At 40.2% G+C, this 20,744-nt stretch overlaps 1 protein-coding gene across 3 annotated transcripts in view; it reads right to left on the reverse strand.

Moving 5' to 3' along the window:
- Positions 1 to 16,842, reverse strand: part of VAMP4 (vesicle-associated membrane protein 4) — a 41,582-nt gene extending 24,740 nt beyond the window's left edge. For 2 of the 3 annotated variants that reach the window (XR_001004071.1, XM_011962298.1), the window contains exons 1-3: positions 16,468 to 16,842; positions 12,579 to 12,693; positions 3,862 to 3,908 (exon numbers count right to left, since the gene is read on the reverse strand). Coding sequence is in view for 2 of the 3 variants with exons in the window: in XM_011962298.1 (XP_011817688.1) it covers positions 3,862 to 3,908; positions 12,579 to 12,644 (113 nt within the window). In the remaining variant the exon portion in view is untranslated. The remainder of the gene's footprint in view (positions 1 to 3,861; positions 3,909 to 12,578; positions 12,694 to 16,467) is intronic. The other variant, XM_011962299.1, reaches the window with a different exon arrangement.
- Between the last annotated feature and the right edge of the window lie 3,902 nt (positions 16,843 to 20,744).

The following is a 20,744-nucleotide window of genomic DNA, read 5'->3' on the forward strand; positions in this document are numbered from 1 at the left end:
AGAAAACCAAACACCGCATGTTCTCACTCATAGGTGGGAACTGAACAATGAGAACACTTGGACACAGGAAGGGGAACATCACACACCGGGGCCTATTGTGGGGAGGGAGGGAGCAGGGAGGGATTGCATTAGGAGATACCTCATGTAAATAACGAGTTAATGGGTGCAGCACACCAACATGGCACATGTGTACATATGTAACAAACCTGCACGTTGTGCACATGTACCTAGAACTTAAAGTATAATAAAATAAATAAATAAATAAATAAAAAGAAAATTATCTCCCCCATATTATCTGACATTCTGCCAAAAATGATACTATTTTCTGTTACTAGATTTGCTGCTATCTATCCTGTAAGCTCTTTCTTCATTGCTTCATGGGTTTCCTCTTTTTTTTTTAATTTTTTAATTTTTTAGATGGAGTATTTTTCTCTGTTACCCAGGCTAGAATGCAGTGTTGGGATCTTGGCTCACTGCAACCTCCGCCTCCCAGGTTCAAGCGATTTTCCTGCCTTAGCCTCCTGAGTAGCTGGGATTTACAGATGCACACCGCCATGCCTGGCTAATTTTTGTATTTTTAGCAGAGATGTTTCACTGTGTTGGCCAGGCTGGTCTCGAACTCCTGACCTCAGGTGATCCGCCTGCCTCAGTCTCCCAAAGTGCTGCGATTACAGGCATGAGCTACTGTGCCTGGCCAGGTTTCCGTTAATTTTTATAAAATGTTTTCATTTGGAAAAAAACCCAGCCTCAATAAAATAAGTCACAATTTTTTTTTGTTTTTTGAGACGAAGTGTCACTCTGTTGCCCAAGCTGGAGTGCAGTGGTGCAATCTTGGCTCACTGCAACCTCCAACTCCTGGGTTCAAGCGATTCTCCTGCCTCAGTCTCCCAAGTAGGTGGGACTATAGGCACGAGCCACCATGCCCAGCTAATTTTTGTATTTCTAGTAGAGACGGGGTTTCACTATGTTGGCCAGGCTGGTCTTGAACTCCTGACCTTGTGATCCACCCACCTCGGCCTGCCAAAGAGCTAGGATTACAAGCGTGAGCCACTGCCAAGTCACAATATTTTAACAAAGTAAGAGGTAAATGTTTCCTCTCACGCATATTTCCCTCTACATCAATCCCCAGAGAAAACTCCCACAACAATGTTGTCCTTCCTGACTTGACAAATGTAAACCTAGACCTGTCCGAGGACTCTTTCTAATCATAACTACAAAGGATTGATCAATTCAACTAATTTTTTATGAGATGCCAAGGTAATTCAGTGGGGGAAAGGATGATCTTTTTATCAAATTACAATGAAATAGCTGGATGGCTATATTCTCCCAGTTTCATCCTTACCTCAAATATATACAAAAATTAACTTAAAAGGGATTGTAGGCCTAAATGTAAAAATTGAAACTATAAAACTCCTAGAAGGCCAGGCGTGGTGGCTCAAGCCTGTAATCCCAGCACTTTGGGAGGCCGAGACGGGTGAATCAAGAGGTCAGGAGATCGAGACCATCCTGGCTAACACAGTGAAACCCCATCTCTACTAAAAAATACAAAAAAACTAGCCGGGCGAGGTGGCGGCGCCTGTAGTCCCAGCTACTCGGGAGGCTGAGGCAGGAGAATGGCGTAAATCCAGGAGGCGGATCTTGCAGTGAGCTGAGATCCGGCCACTGCACTCCAGCCTGGGCAACAGAGCGAGACTCCGTCTCAAAAAAAAAAAAACTCCTAGAAGAAAATACAGGTAAAAATCTTAGTGACTTTGAGTTGGGGAAAGATTTCTTGTATATGAAAAAAATAGCAAAAACAATAGGAAAAAAATTCAATAAACTGATGCCATCAAAATCAAAATTTTAATCTTCAAAAGATACTATTACCAAATGAAAAGGTTAAGTTACAGATTTGTAGTAAATATTTACAGAACACATATCTGACAGAAAACTTGTATCTTGTTATAAAAACTCTTTGCCAGGCATAGTGGCTCATCCCCGTAATCCCAGCACTTTGGGAGGCTGAGGTGGGAGGATCAATTGAGGCCAGGAGTTTGAGACCAGCCTGGGAAACAAAGTGAGACCTAATCTCTGCAAAATATAAGTAAATATAATAATTAGTTGGGTGTGATGGCACACACCCATAGTCCCAGCTACTTGGGAGGCTGAGGTGAGAAAATCATTTGAGCCCAGGAGTTTGAAGCTGCAGTGAGCCAAGAGTGCGCCAGGACACTCCACCAACCTGAGCAAGAGTAATACCTTGTCTCAAAAAAATAATAATAAATAAAATAAAAATAAAAAGCAAAAAAACACAACTCAATGAGAAAAAGTTTAAAATGGGCAAGATTTGAACACATACTTCACCAAAGAAGGTATGAGGATGGAAAATAAGCACACTAACATATTCAACATCATATGTCATTAAGGAAATGCAAATTAAAACCACAACAAGATACCACTACAACCCACTAGAATGGCTAGAACGAAAAAGACTGAAGAAGACTGACCATATGTAGTGTTGATGAGGATATGGAGCAACTGGAACTCTCATACAATGCTGATGACAATATAAAATGGTACAACCACTTTGGAAAACAATTGTAAACTTACACCAGCCATTCTACTCCTAGGTATTTTTATTTCCAAGAGAAATAATAGCATATATCCACACAAAAACCTGCACACAAATGTTTGTTAACAGCTTTATATGTAAAAGCCAAAAAGTAGAAACAACCCAAAAATCCACACACAAGTGATTGCATAAACAAACTGCAGCATCATACAATGGAATACTACTCAGAAAATTAAAAAACCCAACTATTAACACATGGATGAATCTCAAAAACCATGCTGAATAAAGCCAGGTTTTAAAAAGGGGGCATACCGATTTCATTTATAAAAAATTTTAGAATATACAAACTATGGTGACAGAAAGCAGAGCACTGGTTGCCTAGGGACTGGGACAGCAATGGATTACCAAGGGTTATGAGGAAATTTGCAGGGTGACAGATGGTTCATTATTTGATTTTGGTGATGATATCACAGGTATACAGTACAGTAAGCTCTCCCTCACCCATGGTTTTGCTTTCCAGTTTCAGTTACCCATGGTCAACTGCAGTCTGAAAATATTAAATGGAAAATTCCAGAAATACAATTTGTAAGTTTTAAATTGTGCACCATTCTGAGTAGCATGATGAAACCTCAAGTTGCCCTGCTTTGTCCCACCTGAAATGTGAATCACCCCTTTGTCCTGCATATCCACATTGTATATGCTACCCATCCCTTTAGTTATCAACATCTTCTTGGCTTCATGATCCAAGACCACCTTAAATAGATGATTCTTCTTCTGACATATCATCAGAGGTCAATAGTACCTAACGTTATGTCTAAATGTCTATATGTGACATTTGAAGTGAAGGCACCTCACTTCATCTTATCATGTAGGCATTTTATTATCTCACATCATCACAAGAAGAACGGTGAGCACAGGATGATATTTTAAGAGAGAGAGACAGAGACCAGATGCACAAAAATTTTATTATAGTATATTGTTATAAGTGTTCTATTATTAGCTTTTGCTGTTAATCTCTTACAGTGCCTAATTTATAAGTTAAACTTTATGATAGGTATGTATGTATAGAAAAAACATGTGTGTATACATATACACACATATATAAAACATATATGTATGTATATATATACATACATATACACAAATGGTTTGCTACTCTGTTTTCACATATCCACTGGGGGATCTTGGAATGCATCTCTCATGTATAAGGGAGACTACTGTATGTCTGTCAAAATGTATACAGTATACTTTAGATATATGCATGTATTATATGTCAATTACACCCTAATAAAGCTGTAAAAAAAACTTACAGAAAAAAGTCCTCTTCTTCATCTGAATCATCTTCCAAAAGATTTCTCTGTCAAAAAAAGAAAAAGACTTGAGTTTTCAGATTCAGAGGGCTTACAAAATGCCACAGAGGAGTAATGAAATAAGTCCTATACTAGTGAAATATCTTAACTCCAAGTGTCCATAAAGAGGGAAAAGTAATTACATATCCTTCACTGGAAGCTAGAAGATGTGGGACAACATTTATAGACTTTGCAAAGAAAATGCTCATAATTATAGAATCCTATAACTGACTAAAAAAGGTAGAAAGGTCACTGAAGCTGGTATGGGAGTGAGGAACTGCAGGTAGTCAGGAGGGAGCAAGTCCCCTCTCCTTCCTTCTGACTGCCAGTGTCTGTCTATTGGCAGAACTTAGGGAGCCAGGTGGAAAGACGAAATATAGTTTGTGGATTCCAACTGCAGCATCAGAGAAGAGTATAGAGGGATAGTTTGGAGCTGAGGACAAGGGCTTAAAAATGGGCATGTTCTACTTTTTAGCTACTCTACCCACAAACAGCCCCCTAAACAAATCTGAACTTCCAAACAAAAGCAACCTTACTTTTACAACATACAACAATTTTCCTTAAAATGAGGACAGTCTCACCTTCTCCCCAAAAGGGGTGGGTATAAAGTCCAAAAGGTGGCTAAAGAAGAGCAAAACCCAGACCTTTTCAGACACACAAGAGCTCACATAGTATACAAGAATCCCTTATCCTAAATGCTTGGGACCAGAAGTATTTCAAATTTTGGATTTTAGAATATTTGCATATATATAAGGAAACACCTTGGGGATGGGACCGAAGTCTCAACACAAAATTCATTATGCTTCATAAAGACCTTGCGTTTCAAATATACCTTATATACATGGCCTAAGGGTAATTTTACACAATATTTTTTAATACTCTTGTGCATGAAACAAAATTTTGATTGTGTTTTGACTGCAACTCATCACATAAGGTCAAGTGTGGAATTTTCCATTGTGGCATCATGCTGGTACTTTAAAAGTTTCAGATTTGGGAGCATTTTGGATTTTCAGATTAGAGATGCTCAAACTGTACCACTTGTTGTAGGCGGAATAACAGCTCCTAATTACAAAAACCTGTTTTTTTGTTTTGTTTTGTTTGAGATGGAGTCTTGCTCTGTCACACAGGCTGGAGTGCAGTGGTGCAATCTCGGCTCACTGCAACCTCCACCTCCCGGGTTCAAGCGATTCTCCTGCTTTAGCCTCCCAAGTAGCTGGGACTACAGGTGCGTGCCACCACGCCTGGCTAATATAATCACCAAAACCTGTGAATGTGTTACCTTGAATGGTAAAAGGGACTTTGCAGATGTGATTATGGATCTTGAGAAGAAAAGATCATTATGAATTATTCATATGGGCCCAATGCAGAGGAGAGAGAGAGACAGACAGACAGACATTACACTGACGGTTTTGAAGACACAGGAAGGGGCATGAGCCTAAAAAGGTAAACAGCCTCCAGGAGCTAGGAAAAGCAAAAAAACAGTTTCTTCCCTAAAGCCTCCAGAAAGAACACAGCCCTACTGGCACCTTGATTTTAGCCCCACAAGCTCATTTTAGACTTCTGGTCACCAGAACCTAAGACAATAAATTTGTGTTGTTTTAAGTCTGTGGTAATTTGTAGCAGCAGTAATGGGAAATTAATACACTACCCATGTACTTTTTCTGAGGAAATTCCTCAAGAAATTACAGCAGCCAAAAAGAAAATGAAATCAAACAAAGACCTTAAGACTGAGATGGATGATGCAATCAATGAATCTAATACAATGTGTGGCCAAATCTAAATAGTTGATGATAATGTGACTGTAAACAATAAGTTAAAGCTTTTGAAAAAAATACGTATTATAAAGAAAAGCTTAAAAAGAACCTAAAACTTTTCCAACAAAGCCCAGAAGCTGGGAGTGGGAGACTGAAGTGAGGAAGTGAAAGCATTGCCAATATGCTCATCTTGATGAGGAGTGGAATGGAGGAAGCGGGAACAGGACTAGAATTACAAAGTAAAACAAGGGAAGGGGCTTAGTTTTTGGTATGTTGACAGAGAACACAGATTAACACTACCATTAAAATATAAAGTTAGTAACAAAAGAGAGAGGGAAGGAGGGGGAAGAGAGTAAAATATCTAAACTGTGGTTTAGATATGGTGGTTCTGAGGGCAAGGAGGAAGATGAGTGAAAATAATCAATCTAGCATAAGGGAAGGCATAAGAGAATCTAGCATAAAAAAAGGCATACAGGAAAAGGAAAATATAAGAAATACAATGAATATCACTATATGTATAATATATGACATATACTAAAAAGTGAAAAAAATGAAAGAAGGATGTATTCAATACTCATTTAACAAGTATTTTTGGGCATCTTTTACGTGCTTCTATGTGCACTGTTCTAAGTACTAAGCACCGGTTTTGAACAAAACGAAGTCTGAGCGCTCACAGAAAAACAAGATTGCGACAAATGCTGTGCAGAGAATTAAAACAGTGATGGGACAGAAAGTGATGGGGTGACTATGTGAGATTAGGCTGTCATAAAAAATCACTCTGAAGAGGTGAAATTTAAGCTGAGATCCAAATAATAAAGAGCCAGCCAAAGATCAGGGTGAAGAGCATTCATTGCTGCAGGACTAGCTGGCTGGCACAGAAAAAGTCCGAGTGTATTAGTTATTCACAATAAATGTGACTGGTTTGAATGTCCCCATTTAATAACAAAAACTATATGTAATTAGGGTTCAAAAAAATTCTAGCCAATATCTGTTTGCAAGAAATTCATCTAAAACAAATATCGAATAAAGGATGGGGAAAAGCGGGGGTAGAAAACATACATCAGCAAATTCTAACAAAAAGAATGTTACAGTTAGCAATATAAAGAGGAATTTTAGGACAAAGTATTAATCAAATAAGATGATTTTACAATAATAAAATGTACAATCCATCAAGAAGATTTAGTAGCAACAAATGTTTAAATACCTAATAATATAGCTTAAAATATCTAAAACAAAAGCTGTGCAAATTATGAGAAAGCTAGTAAGAAAAAGAGACATTATAGAAAAACAAAGAATAGAAATAGATAATACCCAATAGAAGAAATGGCCAATGACCACATGAAATGTTCAAAACCAATTAATATTCAAGGAAATGCATTAGGTCATTTTTTAAATAAGTATTTCTTGAGTAATATTCCAGCTAACAAGCAACAGACAAGCATTACATTTATAATATAATTTATTTGGTTTACAGCTGGGCATGGTGGCTCACACCTGTAATCCCGGCACTTTGGGAAGATGAGGAGGGAGGATCACTTGAGCCCCGGAGTTCGAAACCAGCCTGGGCAGTGTAGTGAAACCCCATCTCTACCAAAAAAAAAAAAAAAATTAGGCGTGGTGGTGTATGCCTGTAGTTCCAGCTACTCTGGCGGCTACTTGGGGGGATTGCTTGAGCCCAGGAAGAGGCTGCAGTGAGCCATGATCGTGCCACTGCATTCCAGCCTGGATGACAGAGCCAGACCCAGTCTCAAAATAATAATGATAACGTAATAATTTATTTGGTTTAGAGGATAATAATACTAAAGATAAGGTATGTTTACTATAATTGTACACTGAGAAACACACATGAAAACCAATGCCTTTTCATACATTCATTGAATAAACACAAGTGCTAGGGATATAGTGTCAAAAAAGAATAATAGAACACAATGAGATAATATTTCATACCCACTAGGCAGATAATAATAAGTGTTGGTGAGGATGTGAAGAAATCGGAACCGTCATATATTGCTGGTGAGAATGTAAAAATTGTACAACCACTTTGGAAAACAGGTGGGCAGTTCTTCAAAAGGCTGAACAGAGAGTTACTACAATACTCAGCAACTCTGCCTTAGGTATATACCCAAGAGAAATAAAAACATGCTCAAACAAAAACTTGTATGCTAATGTTCATAGCAGCAGTATTCAAAATAGCCAAAAGTAGAAAAAAACCCAAATATCTATGAACTGATAAATGGGTAAACCAAATGTGTTATATCAATATAAGGGAATATTACTTAGCAATAAAAAGGAATGAAGGCCCCCCAGCACTTTGGGAGGCCGAGGTGGGCGAATCACCTGAGATCAGGAGTTCGAGACTAGCCTGGCCAATATGATGGAACCCTATCTCTACTAAAAACACAAAAATTAGCTGGGCATGGTGGTGCATGCCTGTAATCCCAGCTACTTGGGAGGCTGAGGCAGGAAAATTGCTTGAACCCAGGAGGTGGAGGTTGCAGTGAGCCGAGATCGCACCATTGGACTCCATCCAGCCTGTGCAACAGAGGGAGACTCCGTCTCAAAAAGAAAAAGAAAAAAAGAAAAGAATGAAGCACTGATATGCACTACAACATTGATGAATCTTAAAAACATTATGCTAAGTCAAAGAAGCCAGTCACAAAAGGCTATATGTTATATGATTCCACTTATAGAAAACATCCAGAATAGACATATCTATAGGTCTGCAGTTGCTTAAAGGCTGAGGGGATAAAGAAAACGGGAGATGACTGCAAAAGGGCACAGCATTTCTTTTTGGGCTAATGAAAATATCCTAAAATTGATTGTGGTGATTGTTGCACAACTCTGTGAGTATAATAAAACCCACTGAATTGTACACTTTAAGTGGGTGAATTGTATGGTATGTGACTTTTATCTCAATAAAGCTGTTACCAAAAAAGTATAATAGGAAAGACGAACAAAACTTTTAAAAGGTTTTAAAAGTAATTTATATATTATTCGAACCAATCAGTTATCAAACTTCATAATATAATAAACATCAAAAAGGAATTCTCTTTAAACAGTCAATTTTATTCAGTTCTGGTATCTAATATGCTAGTAATCAATGAAGAATGTAAGGAGAAAGTGATACAATTACAGTCTCAGCAGTGGAATTTATTGAGACAGTACACTTTAAATTTAAAAATATATTCATAAAGCTTATTTATTTGTATTTTCTTTTAATTTAAGGTTTACTATTGTTTTTCTTGAAGTAATTTTTTCCTGACCTTGTTATTAGGGGGGACTTTATGTCCTATTTAATCTGATTTCCACACATATTAAACTGGTATTTAATATCTACAAATAATAATTTTGTCAATATTTTCTCAGGATTATGACCAATATGCCATGAGACTGTGCTACTGGTATATCACTCCTGGACTTGATTTTTAAAAAGCAATCGTATTCAAGTGAATATGCCCTTAACAGTGATTCCATTAAGTGAACACAAATTTACATTCAGCAGTGATTGTGAGAAAGAAACACAGGGGAACTTAGGAAATATAAATAGTTTAAGTTCGAAATCATGTAAAAATAAAACTATAAAATTAATGAGATTTGCACCAATTAAAATTATTAAATAATATACTCTTGCATACTATACATTGAATTTGGCTACAACTTTCTCTGCTTTACATACATTTTTCAAAATTGACATAGATTGTATGAATTACAAACAAGTTCCGAGAGGTGATTTTACTGCATACATTTCCATACTTCAGTCTTCATCTTACACAAAGTTAGATGTGACTTAGAGGCTCTCTGTCCAAGACTGAGGTATTTACCTGACATATCTCAGATACCAGTCAATCAACTGTCAGCATTTATTGATCATCTTCCAGGATATTAATGCTTTGCAAGCATCTCGGGGTAAGTGACTAAAAATTTCCTTGGGGCAATAAGAGGCTCAGATTATTCTAACTGATGATTTAAAAAATATTTCAACATATTTTGTGCACGCTGATCACTGAATATTCATCAGGAGCTTTCAGTCAGCTTGTACTGGACGCACATCAAGTCTGTGTTGTTTTACACTGGATTCTTTTATAGGTTCACAATTGGTATCATTTACTTTAACAAACTGACATTTATTCTCTGAATGGGTTTAGTATTTCTCCACCCTTCTGCTTTGTAAAGACATGCTTTTTTTTTTCTTTTTGAGATGGAATTTCACTCTGTCACCCAGGCTGAAGTGCAATGGCACAATATCAGCTCAATGCAACCTCTGCCTCCCAGATTCAGGCGATTCTCCTGCCTCAGCCTCCTGGGTAGTTGGGATTATAGGTGTGCACCACTGCACCCAACTAATTTTTGTATTTTTGGTAGAGACGGGGTTTCAGCATGTTGGCAGACTGGTCTCCAACTCCTGACCTCAAGTGATCCGCCTGCCTTGGCCTCCCAAAGTGTTGGGATTACAGGCGTGAGCCACCACGCCTGGCCAAGACATGCTTTTGATAGTAATTCTTCAGTGTATGGAATTCCAGCACAGGTATGTCAAATTTTCTGAATCACTTTTTCTTGGAGGTCTATCTTGAAAGATACTACATAAAGAAAGAGACCCTGGCTTATCCCTGTGAGTGATTTCTCAATCCCTGATCATTCTCTGCCTTCTCTCTGCCACAGCCTTCCCAGTTCACCCAGACTTGGTTTATTTCCTCAAGGCATTTCTCAATACCTTGCATGGGGAAATAGTTCAAGCAGACACTAAGAGTTTCACCATGGCGTGGAGGCAAAAAGATAGGTGACCAAAATTGTTGAAACTGCACCAAATGCTGATAAGCAGTTGAAATTATGGCAAAAAAGGAATAATTGGATTTGGCAACATGGAAATCATTGGTGACTCCTTAAAGTTTATTTTTTAAAGCTTGCTAACAATTAGTCTATTGGTGGATTCTATGCCCCATTAAAAAAAAAAACAAAAAAACAAAAAAAACAAAACAGGCTGAGAGCAGTGTCAAATGTCTGTAATCCCAGCACTTTCCAGCACTTTGGGAGGCCAAGGCAGATGGATCACTTGAGCTCAGGAATTTGAGACCAGCCTGGGCAACACGGCGAGACCCCATCTCTACAAGAAAAATAAAAACTAGCCAGGTGTGGTATCATGCACCTGTAGTCCTTGCTACTCAGGAGGCTAGGGTGGGAGGATAGCTTAAGCCCAAAAGGTGGAGGCTGCAGTGAGCCGTGATTGCACCACTGCACTTCAGCCTCAGTGACAGAGCGAGACCCTGGTCTCAAAAAATAAAAACAAACCATCAAAAACACACAAAACCCAAAAAGCTGTACAAAGGGTTAGATTAAGGGGAAGAAAACGTTTCCTGTGTTGTACTAAAATAAACTTAGGGCTAAAAGTCATAAGATGGTGGATAGAGTGGATAATATGAAGTTCTGAGGTTATCCAAAAAGAGCATGTAAAACAAAGCAGACTAAAAGCTTTGCAAAGGCACAGACTATGTCTTCCAATTTTTAGCCCAGTGCCTAGCACACAGTAGGCGGTCAATATATATTTGTTGAATGAATCAAGACAAGAAGGAAGGGAAGGAGGGCTTCAGAATGGTGCATTAAAAAAATAAGAATGTGAATTATTTCCCCCAATAAATATGTATTGAGTACTTATTCTAAAAGTAATCTGCCTACAACATTCATATAAAATGTCTTTCAAAATGCAACATAATTTCTAGATTCATATATCTTTGCACAGAATGTTCTGGAATAAACTAGAAATTGAAGCATTATATGAAAGATACTCTGGAACCTAAGATAATTACAGGTCTGGAGACCTTTATTTGCAATTCCAAAATCTAAAAGCTTCTGAAAATCAAAAGCTTTTGGAGGAAAATCTGAACTGATGTTAGCTAGTTTATTTACACACTTTATTTACATTAGTTAGGTATAACTAAATATACACTTCACTGAGAAATACTAATATTTTTGGAGGCAGTGGTCCAGGCCCCAAAAATGCTGTTGTATAATATGTTCTTAACTTTCTAAAATCTGAAAAATTCCAAATATATTCAGCTTCAAAGTTCTTAAAAAGATACTGCGTATTTGTATAAAACTCCCTTTCAAAAACTAGAAAGAAGCTATGAGAATAATGATTTGATCAATAATAGAAGTAGGATTCAGTTGTCACCAATCTAAGTAACATGTTTTTAAATACATTTACTATGAAGAAAACAATTAGGATTAGAATATAGTCATAAACTTTTGATTTTCCTGTTATTATTAATTAATTAATTAATTTTTGAGACAGGGTCTTGCTCTGTTGCTCAGGTTGGAGTGCAGATCACAGTTCACCACAGCCTTTATCTCTCAGGCTCAGGTGATCCTCCTGCCTTAGCCTCCCGAATAGCTGGAACCACAGGCACATGCTACCATGCCTCACAATTTTTTAAAAAATATTGCTGGGCGCGGTGGCTCAAGCCTGTAATCCCAGCACTTTGGGAGGCCGAGACGGGCGGATCACGACGTCAGGAGATCGAGACCATCCTGGCTAACACGGCAAAACCCCGTCTCTACTAAAAAATACAAAAAAACACTAGACGGGCGAGGTGGCAGGCGCCTGTGGTCCCAGCTACTGGGGAGGCTGAGGCAGGAGAATGGCGTGAACCTGGGAGGTGGAGCTTGCACTGCACTCCAGCCTGGGTGACAGAGTGAGACTCTGTCTCAAAAAAAAAAAAAAAAAAAAAAAAATTTGTAGAGACAGGGTCTCCCTAGGTTGTCCAAGATGGTCTTGAATTTCTGGGCTCAAGCTATTCTGCTGCAGTGTCCCAAGTGCTGCGACTGCAGGCATGAGCAACCGTGCCCGGATGGTTTTTTTCTATTATTTACAAAGGGAATGAAAACATATTTTGAATCTTTTGTTTTTAAAGCTTAAGATTCTGAACTTACCCTTTCACTTTTCACAGAACCCGTGACATCATCATCATTGAGGTGGCGCTTAAACTTGGGAGGCATATTTTTTACTTGCGAAGTATTTTCTGCTTCTCAACAGGATAGTCACCGCCTTAAAGAGAAAATAAATTCCATCAGATTTGAGACTTTGGGGTATAAGCTAAAGTACTTAAAACAATATACACAAGACCCCATATGACGGTGACTCCCTCATTTTTCTGACTTCAATTCCTCCCCTCTCACTTGTTCCACTCCAGTGAATGGGGCCTCCATGCTAGACCTCAACACATAAGAAATAGTTAAAACTACGAGAAAATGGATGTAATTGCCCTAAGAGAACATGTGTAGGATATGAGTGACTTAAGATAGATTTTTATAAAATGAAAGAGCAGAGAGTACAGGGAAGATGTCTCACTGAGACATTAAATGCTTTACAATTTAAAGCTGGAGTCAGAAGACAGGATAACATGTCTATTTCTCTCACTTCTAGTTGGCTCCTTAAACAATGATTCAGTTTCCTCATGTGTAAAATAGTGATTTTCAGGCTTCGGCAGAGGTGGGATGGTCAAATTGGATAATACATGCAAAAATATTCTGCAAACTATAATGTCCCATTGGTACTCCATAAAAAGGGGTAAGTTTGGTAAGTACTGTGTGATATTGTGATTTACAAAATATATGTATATATTTGGTTGTAATCCCCATTTCCTGACATATCCTTGGAATCCCTGCAGTGATATGTCTTGTGTATGCTAGTAAGATGACTGGTAGCTTAGACCCCAGATAGATTCAAGATGGAGGCTGGTCACAGAAAAACCTAGGCATGATTATAAGACTGCGACTTTTCAGCCCCACCCCCTAGCTTCCTGGGAGGGGAGGAGGGCTCCAGGTTGAACTGATTTCCAATGGCCAATGATGTAATCAATCATGCCTACTAATGAAGACTCCATAAAACCCAAAAAGGACAGGGTTCAGAGAGCTTCCCGAAAGCTGAACAAGTAGAGGGTTCCTGGACAGTGGTACACCTGGAGAGGGCACAGAAGCTCTGTACCCCTTGCCCTATGGACCTCTTCCATCTGGCTGTTGATCTCTATCCTTTATAATAAACCAGTAAACAAAGTGTTTCTCTGAATTCTGTGAGCCACTCTAGCAAATAAATGGAACACAAGGAAGGGATTGTGGGAACTATGGTTTATAGTCAGTCAGTTGGAAGCACAGGTAAAACAACCTGGAACTTGTGACTGGCACCTGAAGTTGGGGGGAATCTTGTAGGATTAAGCCCTCAACCTGCAGGATCTGATGCTATCTCTAGGTATACAGTATCAGAATTGAATTAGAGAACACCCAGCTGGAGAACCTGCTGCAGAATTGCCTGTTTGCTCGTGAGGAGAAGTCTTTTTGGGGTCACAGGAGTATTCTGTGTTGAGAGAAAATAGGAGAAACTCAATTTTTCTTCTATCAAAACTGGATTAAACAAAACTAGTCTTCTTTGCTACAGAATGACTCACATCCTGTTATATGCTAATATGCATTGTGACTTCCCAGGAAAATGCTTGTGTATGCAACATATTAAAACATTTTTTTGAGAAAAAGTTGTTCTATGCAAATAATGAATTTTCAGTATTTTTGACTAGATGGTAGATGAATACTCAGCAATTCAGGATAGCTCAGAAATAATGTTATACTGTGTGCTAGGCACTGTGCTCAGCAATACGCATTCATTTTCTTTTTATGACCCTTCTTTGAAGTAGGCACCAAGAAACTAGGAGAAAACTAAAGTTTAGTAACGATAACGTTAGTCATTACACTCATTGAAACAGCAGAGATACAGGCCTAAATTAACCAATGGCTGTGCATTATCAGTTTTAACTGTTTTTTCAATTAGTTGCTCATCAGGTTTACAGAATTCTGTTCTAGAAAGACCCATTTCCTGGTAACAACCCAATAGTCCTGTTTCCTTCTCCACAAGAAGAAACACAGCCCTTTAAATTAGGTATAGTTAGATATCAGTTTGTTGGTTAATGATATACACTTAAAAAAGAATAATCCGGCCGGACGCGGTGGCTCAAGCCTGTAATCCCAGCACTTTGGGAGGCCGAGACGGGCGGATCACGAGGTCAGGAGATCAAGACCATCCTGGCGAACACAGTGAAACCCCATCTCTACTAAAAATACAAAAAATTAGCCGGGCGAGGTGGCGGGCGCCTGTAGTCCCAGCTACTCGGGAGGCTGAGGCAGGAGAATGGCGTGAAGCCGGGAGGCGGAGGTTGCAGTGAGCTGAGATCCGGCCACTGCACTCCAGCCTGGGCGACAGAGCAAGACTCCGTCTCAAAAAAAAAAAAAAAAAAAAAAAAAAAAGAATAATCCCAGAATCTGGTTTCACGAACCAAATAAAAGTAATATTTTAAGTCAGTTGCTTGTCAAAACAAATGGACACAAACACTTTTCTTTGGTAAGAAATACTTCCAAATCATAAATTATTCACTTGTAACAAAAACCAAACTCTTGCTGCCTAACAGCTCTTGAGTTCTTGGTTCCACAATATTTCTGTCACATACATCTGGCCCTTTTATTCCTCATACTTTAATTTCGGAATACTTAATTCTTGCAGAAATGTAACAGAACGCATGGAAAAACAGATGACAAGGCAAATTACTGAAGAACTTGTGCTTTTAACTATATCTGTATTTAGATTTTAACCCCTGCAAAGAGGCTCCCTCAACATCTCGAAGCAAACAACAGGCAGACTTATATAATGCCTTTATGAGACATACAGTAAAACTACAATCTTAAGGAGGAGCAAACCCCATATTCAGGTCTCGTAATCCCAAGAAACCATGTGCAACAAATAGAAAGCCCATCAGCAAAGCAGTAGGCAGATTAATTAGCTACCTTGATGAACTTTGATGTTATTTGCAACTGATGATTATTAGTAACGGATGACATGTGTATCAAACAACTAGTAGAAATAAATCATGCTCAGAAAGTAGACTAGGATTTCTCCACCTAAGATTTCTCCTACAAAAGACATGTGAATTCAGGTGTTTGTGACTAGGTATACATGTAAATAAGAGAGCCATCATGTACTTCCACATTGAGGATAGACCACCACTATAAAATTCACTTAAAAAAGTCACATCACTGTATGCTTCTTATACATCGGCATATACTTAAATGTCTATGTATGCATTTTCGTAAGTAGTACGTTATCTAGTCAACAGCTTTGAATCTGGGCAGAGGCTCTCCTTTTCCAAGCCTCCATTCCCTTTTTGACTCGTCTTCCTTGTCTGTCATCAGCCGTCTTGCTTGATGCAGTTTCACAGAAATAAAGTGACTTGGATGGACACAGACCGGAGACGTCATTTGCAAAACCTGTCAAGTGTAACGATTCACTCCCACCTTCCGGTCATTATAAACACAGCAGGGTTGGCGCTCTTTCTCCGGAACCCTTTAAATACACAATTCCAGGCAGCTCCGTTCACCCCCCACACCCAATCTGTCGCACCAAGCCACGTCCCTCGATATATCTGATCCTAACACTGGCCCTTCCTGCCCCACGGTAACCCCTGGCATTCCTGACTGCATCCCACTCTTAACAAACCTTCCCCATCCATGGCACTGTTTTCTTCCCATCACCCCAGAGTACCCCTCCATTCCAATTCTTCTCTTCCTCAACTGCTCCCCGTCCGCACACCCCTGTCCTCGTCTTCCTTCCTCACGGCACCCCGGGCCCCAGCCTTTTCCCACTCCGGGGTCCCTTCCTAGATGCCAGAGGCCGGCCGACCAGCCCGACTAGGACGTCGAGGGGCGGCGAAGCAGGGCGTCTTCTTCGTTTCCTTCCTCCTCACACCAGCCCCTCCCGCTGGGAACAGGCCAGCGCCAGTACCTGAGGCTCCCGGGGAACTCCCGGCAGCTCTCCCGGGCTGGCGGTGCTGGGCGGGCGGTGCTGGGCGGGCGGGGGAAGGAGTGGGAAGCCGAGGTAAAAGGCTGGGAGGGGGAGACAGTGCGTGCAGACCCGGCGTCGGCCGCACCGCGCAGCAGCGCCTCCGCTCATCGAGCCGATCGGCGCTCGGCGGCCTGTCGCTAGGCGGAGAGGGCGGGTCCAGGGCACGGAGATAGTCGAGGAAGTCGATTCCACCGAACGCGCTTCGCCTAGAAGAGCCCAGACCCACACGCAGTTTAGTTGCAGCTTTCCAAAGTTAGGCTGTGCTTTAGGGGAGGAACGACCACCGGTTCTCCAGGTTCCAGTCGCGATCCGGTGGACCTGCTTCGGGTTCGTCTGGGGCCTTTTCTGAAGAAAAGAGATCTGTTCGATCCCTTGCTTACAGAATTAGCTAGACTTGGAAAGAGATGTTAGGGGTTCCTAGGCCAGGCTCCTCCCTTTAGATAGGAGGAATATCTGGTTCAGAGAGGAGATTGACTTAAAGTTACACAGCTAGTTTAGATAGATACGGAACGAGGGCTGGGTATTCTTTTCTCGGTATCCCTTAGTGGTAACCTGAAAGCCTTCAGGTTTCAGGGAAATCGCCCTTGCCAGGCCATTCCGCCACTCTGCCCATTCCTCCCTCACTCCCTCCCCCTCCGCCCAATGTGGTATCATGTTTAGATCTCCAAGCCCGCAGTAGCTGGCTACCAAAAACAATTCCTAATTTTGTTTTTCCGTTCTCTGATTTGTTTTATTATCCATTCCTCCCACGCCCCAGCTGGATTATTTTACTCACTGAATCATATTCACTACACATCTTTTAAAATGAATACAGTGTCTATGGGTCCTTTGTTGATACAGTATTTTAACTGTCTGAAATGCTTTGCCAGGCGCTTTCTAAAGATATAAAAATAAGAGGGGGTGTTCAAGAACAAGAGTAGACAAAACAGCAGGAGGAAAGATCTGAGGACACCAAAGGAAAGGAAAGAATAGACACCCTCTTACCAAAAAGTTGCTCTTCTTTTGATTTTTTTTTTAATGTAAAAATGTACTAACGAATTTGAAAAATGCCATGACTAAGGCAATGATGCTCAACTCTGATTCACTTGGAGTTGAATCACTTGGAAAGCTTTTAAAACTACGTAGGTGCCCACGTGTTACCTAGATTCTGATTTAAATGGTCTGAGATTTAGAAACAGCCGTTGGGTTGTCAGTTGAAGGTTCTGAAAGCTTGATGCTAAACTCAGTTGCCTGTGTTTATGCCAAGTTGCTGACTTGGACTGAAACGGCCCACCTAGAATAGAAACCTCTCATGGTTTATATCTGTCTAGGCGTGACAGTGGGACTACCCCCAGACTCCACAGCTAACCCAGACATTATTTTTCCTTTTACAGCTGATTTTTTTTTTTTTTTTTTTTGAGACGAGTTATCACTTCTTCCCCCAGGCTGGAGTGCGGTGACGCAAACATACCTCACAGCAGCTGTGAACTCCTGGGCTAAAGTGATCTTCCTGCCTCTGCCTCCCAAGTAGTTGGGATTACAGGCACAAGCAGCTGTGCCCAGCACTTACAGTTGATTTTATGTCTGTATATTTGCATGTTATAGGATATTTTCTGGCTTTGGTGCCTTAGCCAGTTAGAGCTTTAGCTAGTTATAGCCTCATCTCTTATACATAGACAACTTAAGGTGTGGTCAGTGAGCTCCAACGGGCACGTCATTGCATAGCTTTTATGGATAATCCATTCTTTGGGTTTCTTTTTTATTTTAACCATAATTCTTTAGTCCCACCAGTCATTTTGGAATGGTTGCTTAGGAGAGGGGGTAATGCAAGTCCCACCCTTTAATCACCTGAACAAAGTCCCTTTGACTATCCACAATATTTGCGAAACTTAGAAAATGTCATTTTACAGTTAACATGAATCAAATATACCAGTAAGCCTAAAAGATTATAAGTAGCACTGAGCTTAGAATCAGAACTCCAAGCAACTCGAGTTACTTATTTCCTCCATTTTCTTTTTAGTGAGCTTCAGTTATTCAGATGTTAGTCCTCTAATTTTCTTTTCCCCTTTTGCAACATGACACCTTCATCCTTAAGAGGGCCTGCTGTCCTCTGAGCTAGAGAATCAGTGTTTTGCTGTCTTCCAAGACTAAATCTCTGGGCTTTTGATGGGATAACAAAGGGAATCTGAGCATCTGATTCATTCTTAAACAGACTTTCTACCATTCCTCCTTTATTTCTAGCTCACATCAAGCTCTCTTCAGCTTTACCTGGTGCTTCCAATTCCTGAGCCTTATGCAGGATTTCATTGTGTGCATCAGGTTGCTTCATGGCCTGCTTGGAATTCCTACTTTTCAAGTCTGCTAAGGTAATTGCTTCTTGATTCATCTCCCTTCTAGCTTTCAATATTTAGTTGCTAAATGTTCAACATTACTTAAAATGTAAAGGAAACAAGGAAATACCATTTTTCATCTATCAGTGACTGAGAAAGGAGTTGAGCAGAAGATCTGCAATCCAGTGTCTCCCCTCGTAGGGAAATACTCAGGAAAGCAAGCAAGCAAGCATGTGATTTTTATAAATATGGTAGTTACAGACCTCCTGGCAAACAAACCAATGGTATTTGCTAGCAGAAGAGTCCATATTTGTGGAATTCCTCTATCAAGATGTCCCAGATTGTCCTGGGATTGTTTAGGGTAAACACATTAAGAATCGATCTGGTAATCCCAGCACTTTGGGAAGCTGAGGCAGGCGGATCACTTGAGGTCAGGACTTAACAGCCTGGCCAACATGGCACAACCCCGTCTCTACCAAAAATACAAAAAGTGGCTGGGTGTGGGGGCATACACTTGTAATCCCATCTGCTCAGGAGGCTGAGGCAAGAGAATCGCTTGCACCGGAGAGGCAGAGGTTGCAGTGAGCAGAGAACGCGCCACCGCACTCCAGCCTGGTAGACAGAGCAAGACTCCCTCTCACAAAACGAAACAGAATCAGTGTGGATTTCAGGGGTTTGATTAACTGGAAAATACCGCGGAAGTTATATAACAGCCTAAAATGGAAGTGTTTTGTAACTGAGTTGGCTCCTTCTGTGTAAGTGGGGTGACTGTACGCTTGATTTAGAAACCACATCTGTCCTGGGCCAGGACGCATCCAAAGCAAGAAGAAAGGACCTGGGAATTACTGGTGTTCTTGAAATTATAAGTAAAACTCGATACTGAGTAAAATCTCTGATTTGACAGTTTGATCCTTTGTGTCAGCTCAATGGCAAAAATAAAAAAATTGATACTACAGTATGGGGTGTGTATGTGTGTGTGTATGTTTGGTATGAGAGCAGGGTGGGAGGAACAAGCATTCTTAAACACTTAGTAGGAGTATAAAACTTGGTGCATTTTTTAAAAGTTCACGGTAATTATATGCATCAAAACTTTATATGAAGTTCTTTTTGATCTAACAATTTTACTTCTAAAATTTATCCCATGGGTGTACAGGTTGTATATAAAAGTATTCTATAAAAATATCTATTACAGTATTTTGTAATAGAGTGAAAAAAAAACTCTTCACCACTTATCCTCTTCAGAATCCACTTACTTTCCCCTGAAGTTGATGATATATTGCCAGCATCTTCTTTTCAGATCTGTAAAATGTGCAGAACGAGGTCATTGTGCACATGGTCCTCACGGGAAGCTGAAGCATCATCCTCATCGCTGCTGAAATTCTCCAGAATCCACTCAAGGTTCCATGAAGTTGACATATGGGAACCAAAGATTATGTGAAGTTGACATATGGGAACCATTTTCTTCCTTTTCCATTGATTTGCCAGATGTTATGCTGAGGTCTTTCAGGAGCAGCTGAATAGTCTTCATCCTTATAGCTACCTTCATAAATGATGTCCAGAGGAGAATTGTATTCCATGTTCTTGAAGCTGCCTTGGTCTTCCATGGGACCTTCTCCAATGCCCTGTAACAAGGAAGCTGCTTCAGTACATCCTCGACAGAAAGATTTTCACTTGCTTTTGAGTCCATGTTGACCACAGATGAGACCTCCTTCTCTGACCTGTCACTTGGAAAATCCCCTACCAGGTCTTCGGCAGAAGCTTCAGTGAATTGCTCCCCAATGTGTACTCTGTTATGTGACCAGATGATTTTGACCCACTGCTTGGGGCACGCAGCATATCTTCTGGACCACTGAAGATATGTTTCTCACAGATGCGAGTATCTGCAGCTGTTGTCACAGGTAGTAGAAG

The sequence above is a fragment of the Colobus angolensis genome, unplaced genomic scaffold (genome assembly GCF_000951035.1).
Source record: "Colobus angolensis palliatus isolate OR3802 unplaced genomic scaffold, Cang.pa_1.0 Scaffold59, whole genome shotgun sequence".
Lineage (NCBI taxonomy): Eukaryota > Metazoa > Chordata > Mammalia > Primates > Cercopithecidae > Colobus > Colobus angolensis.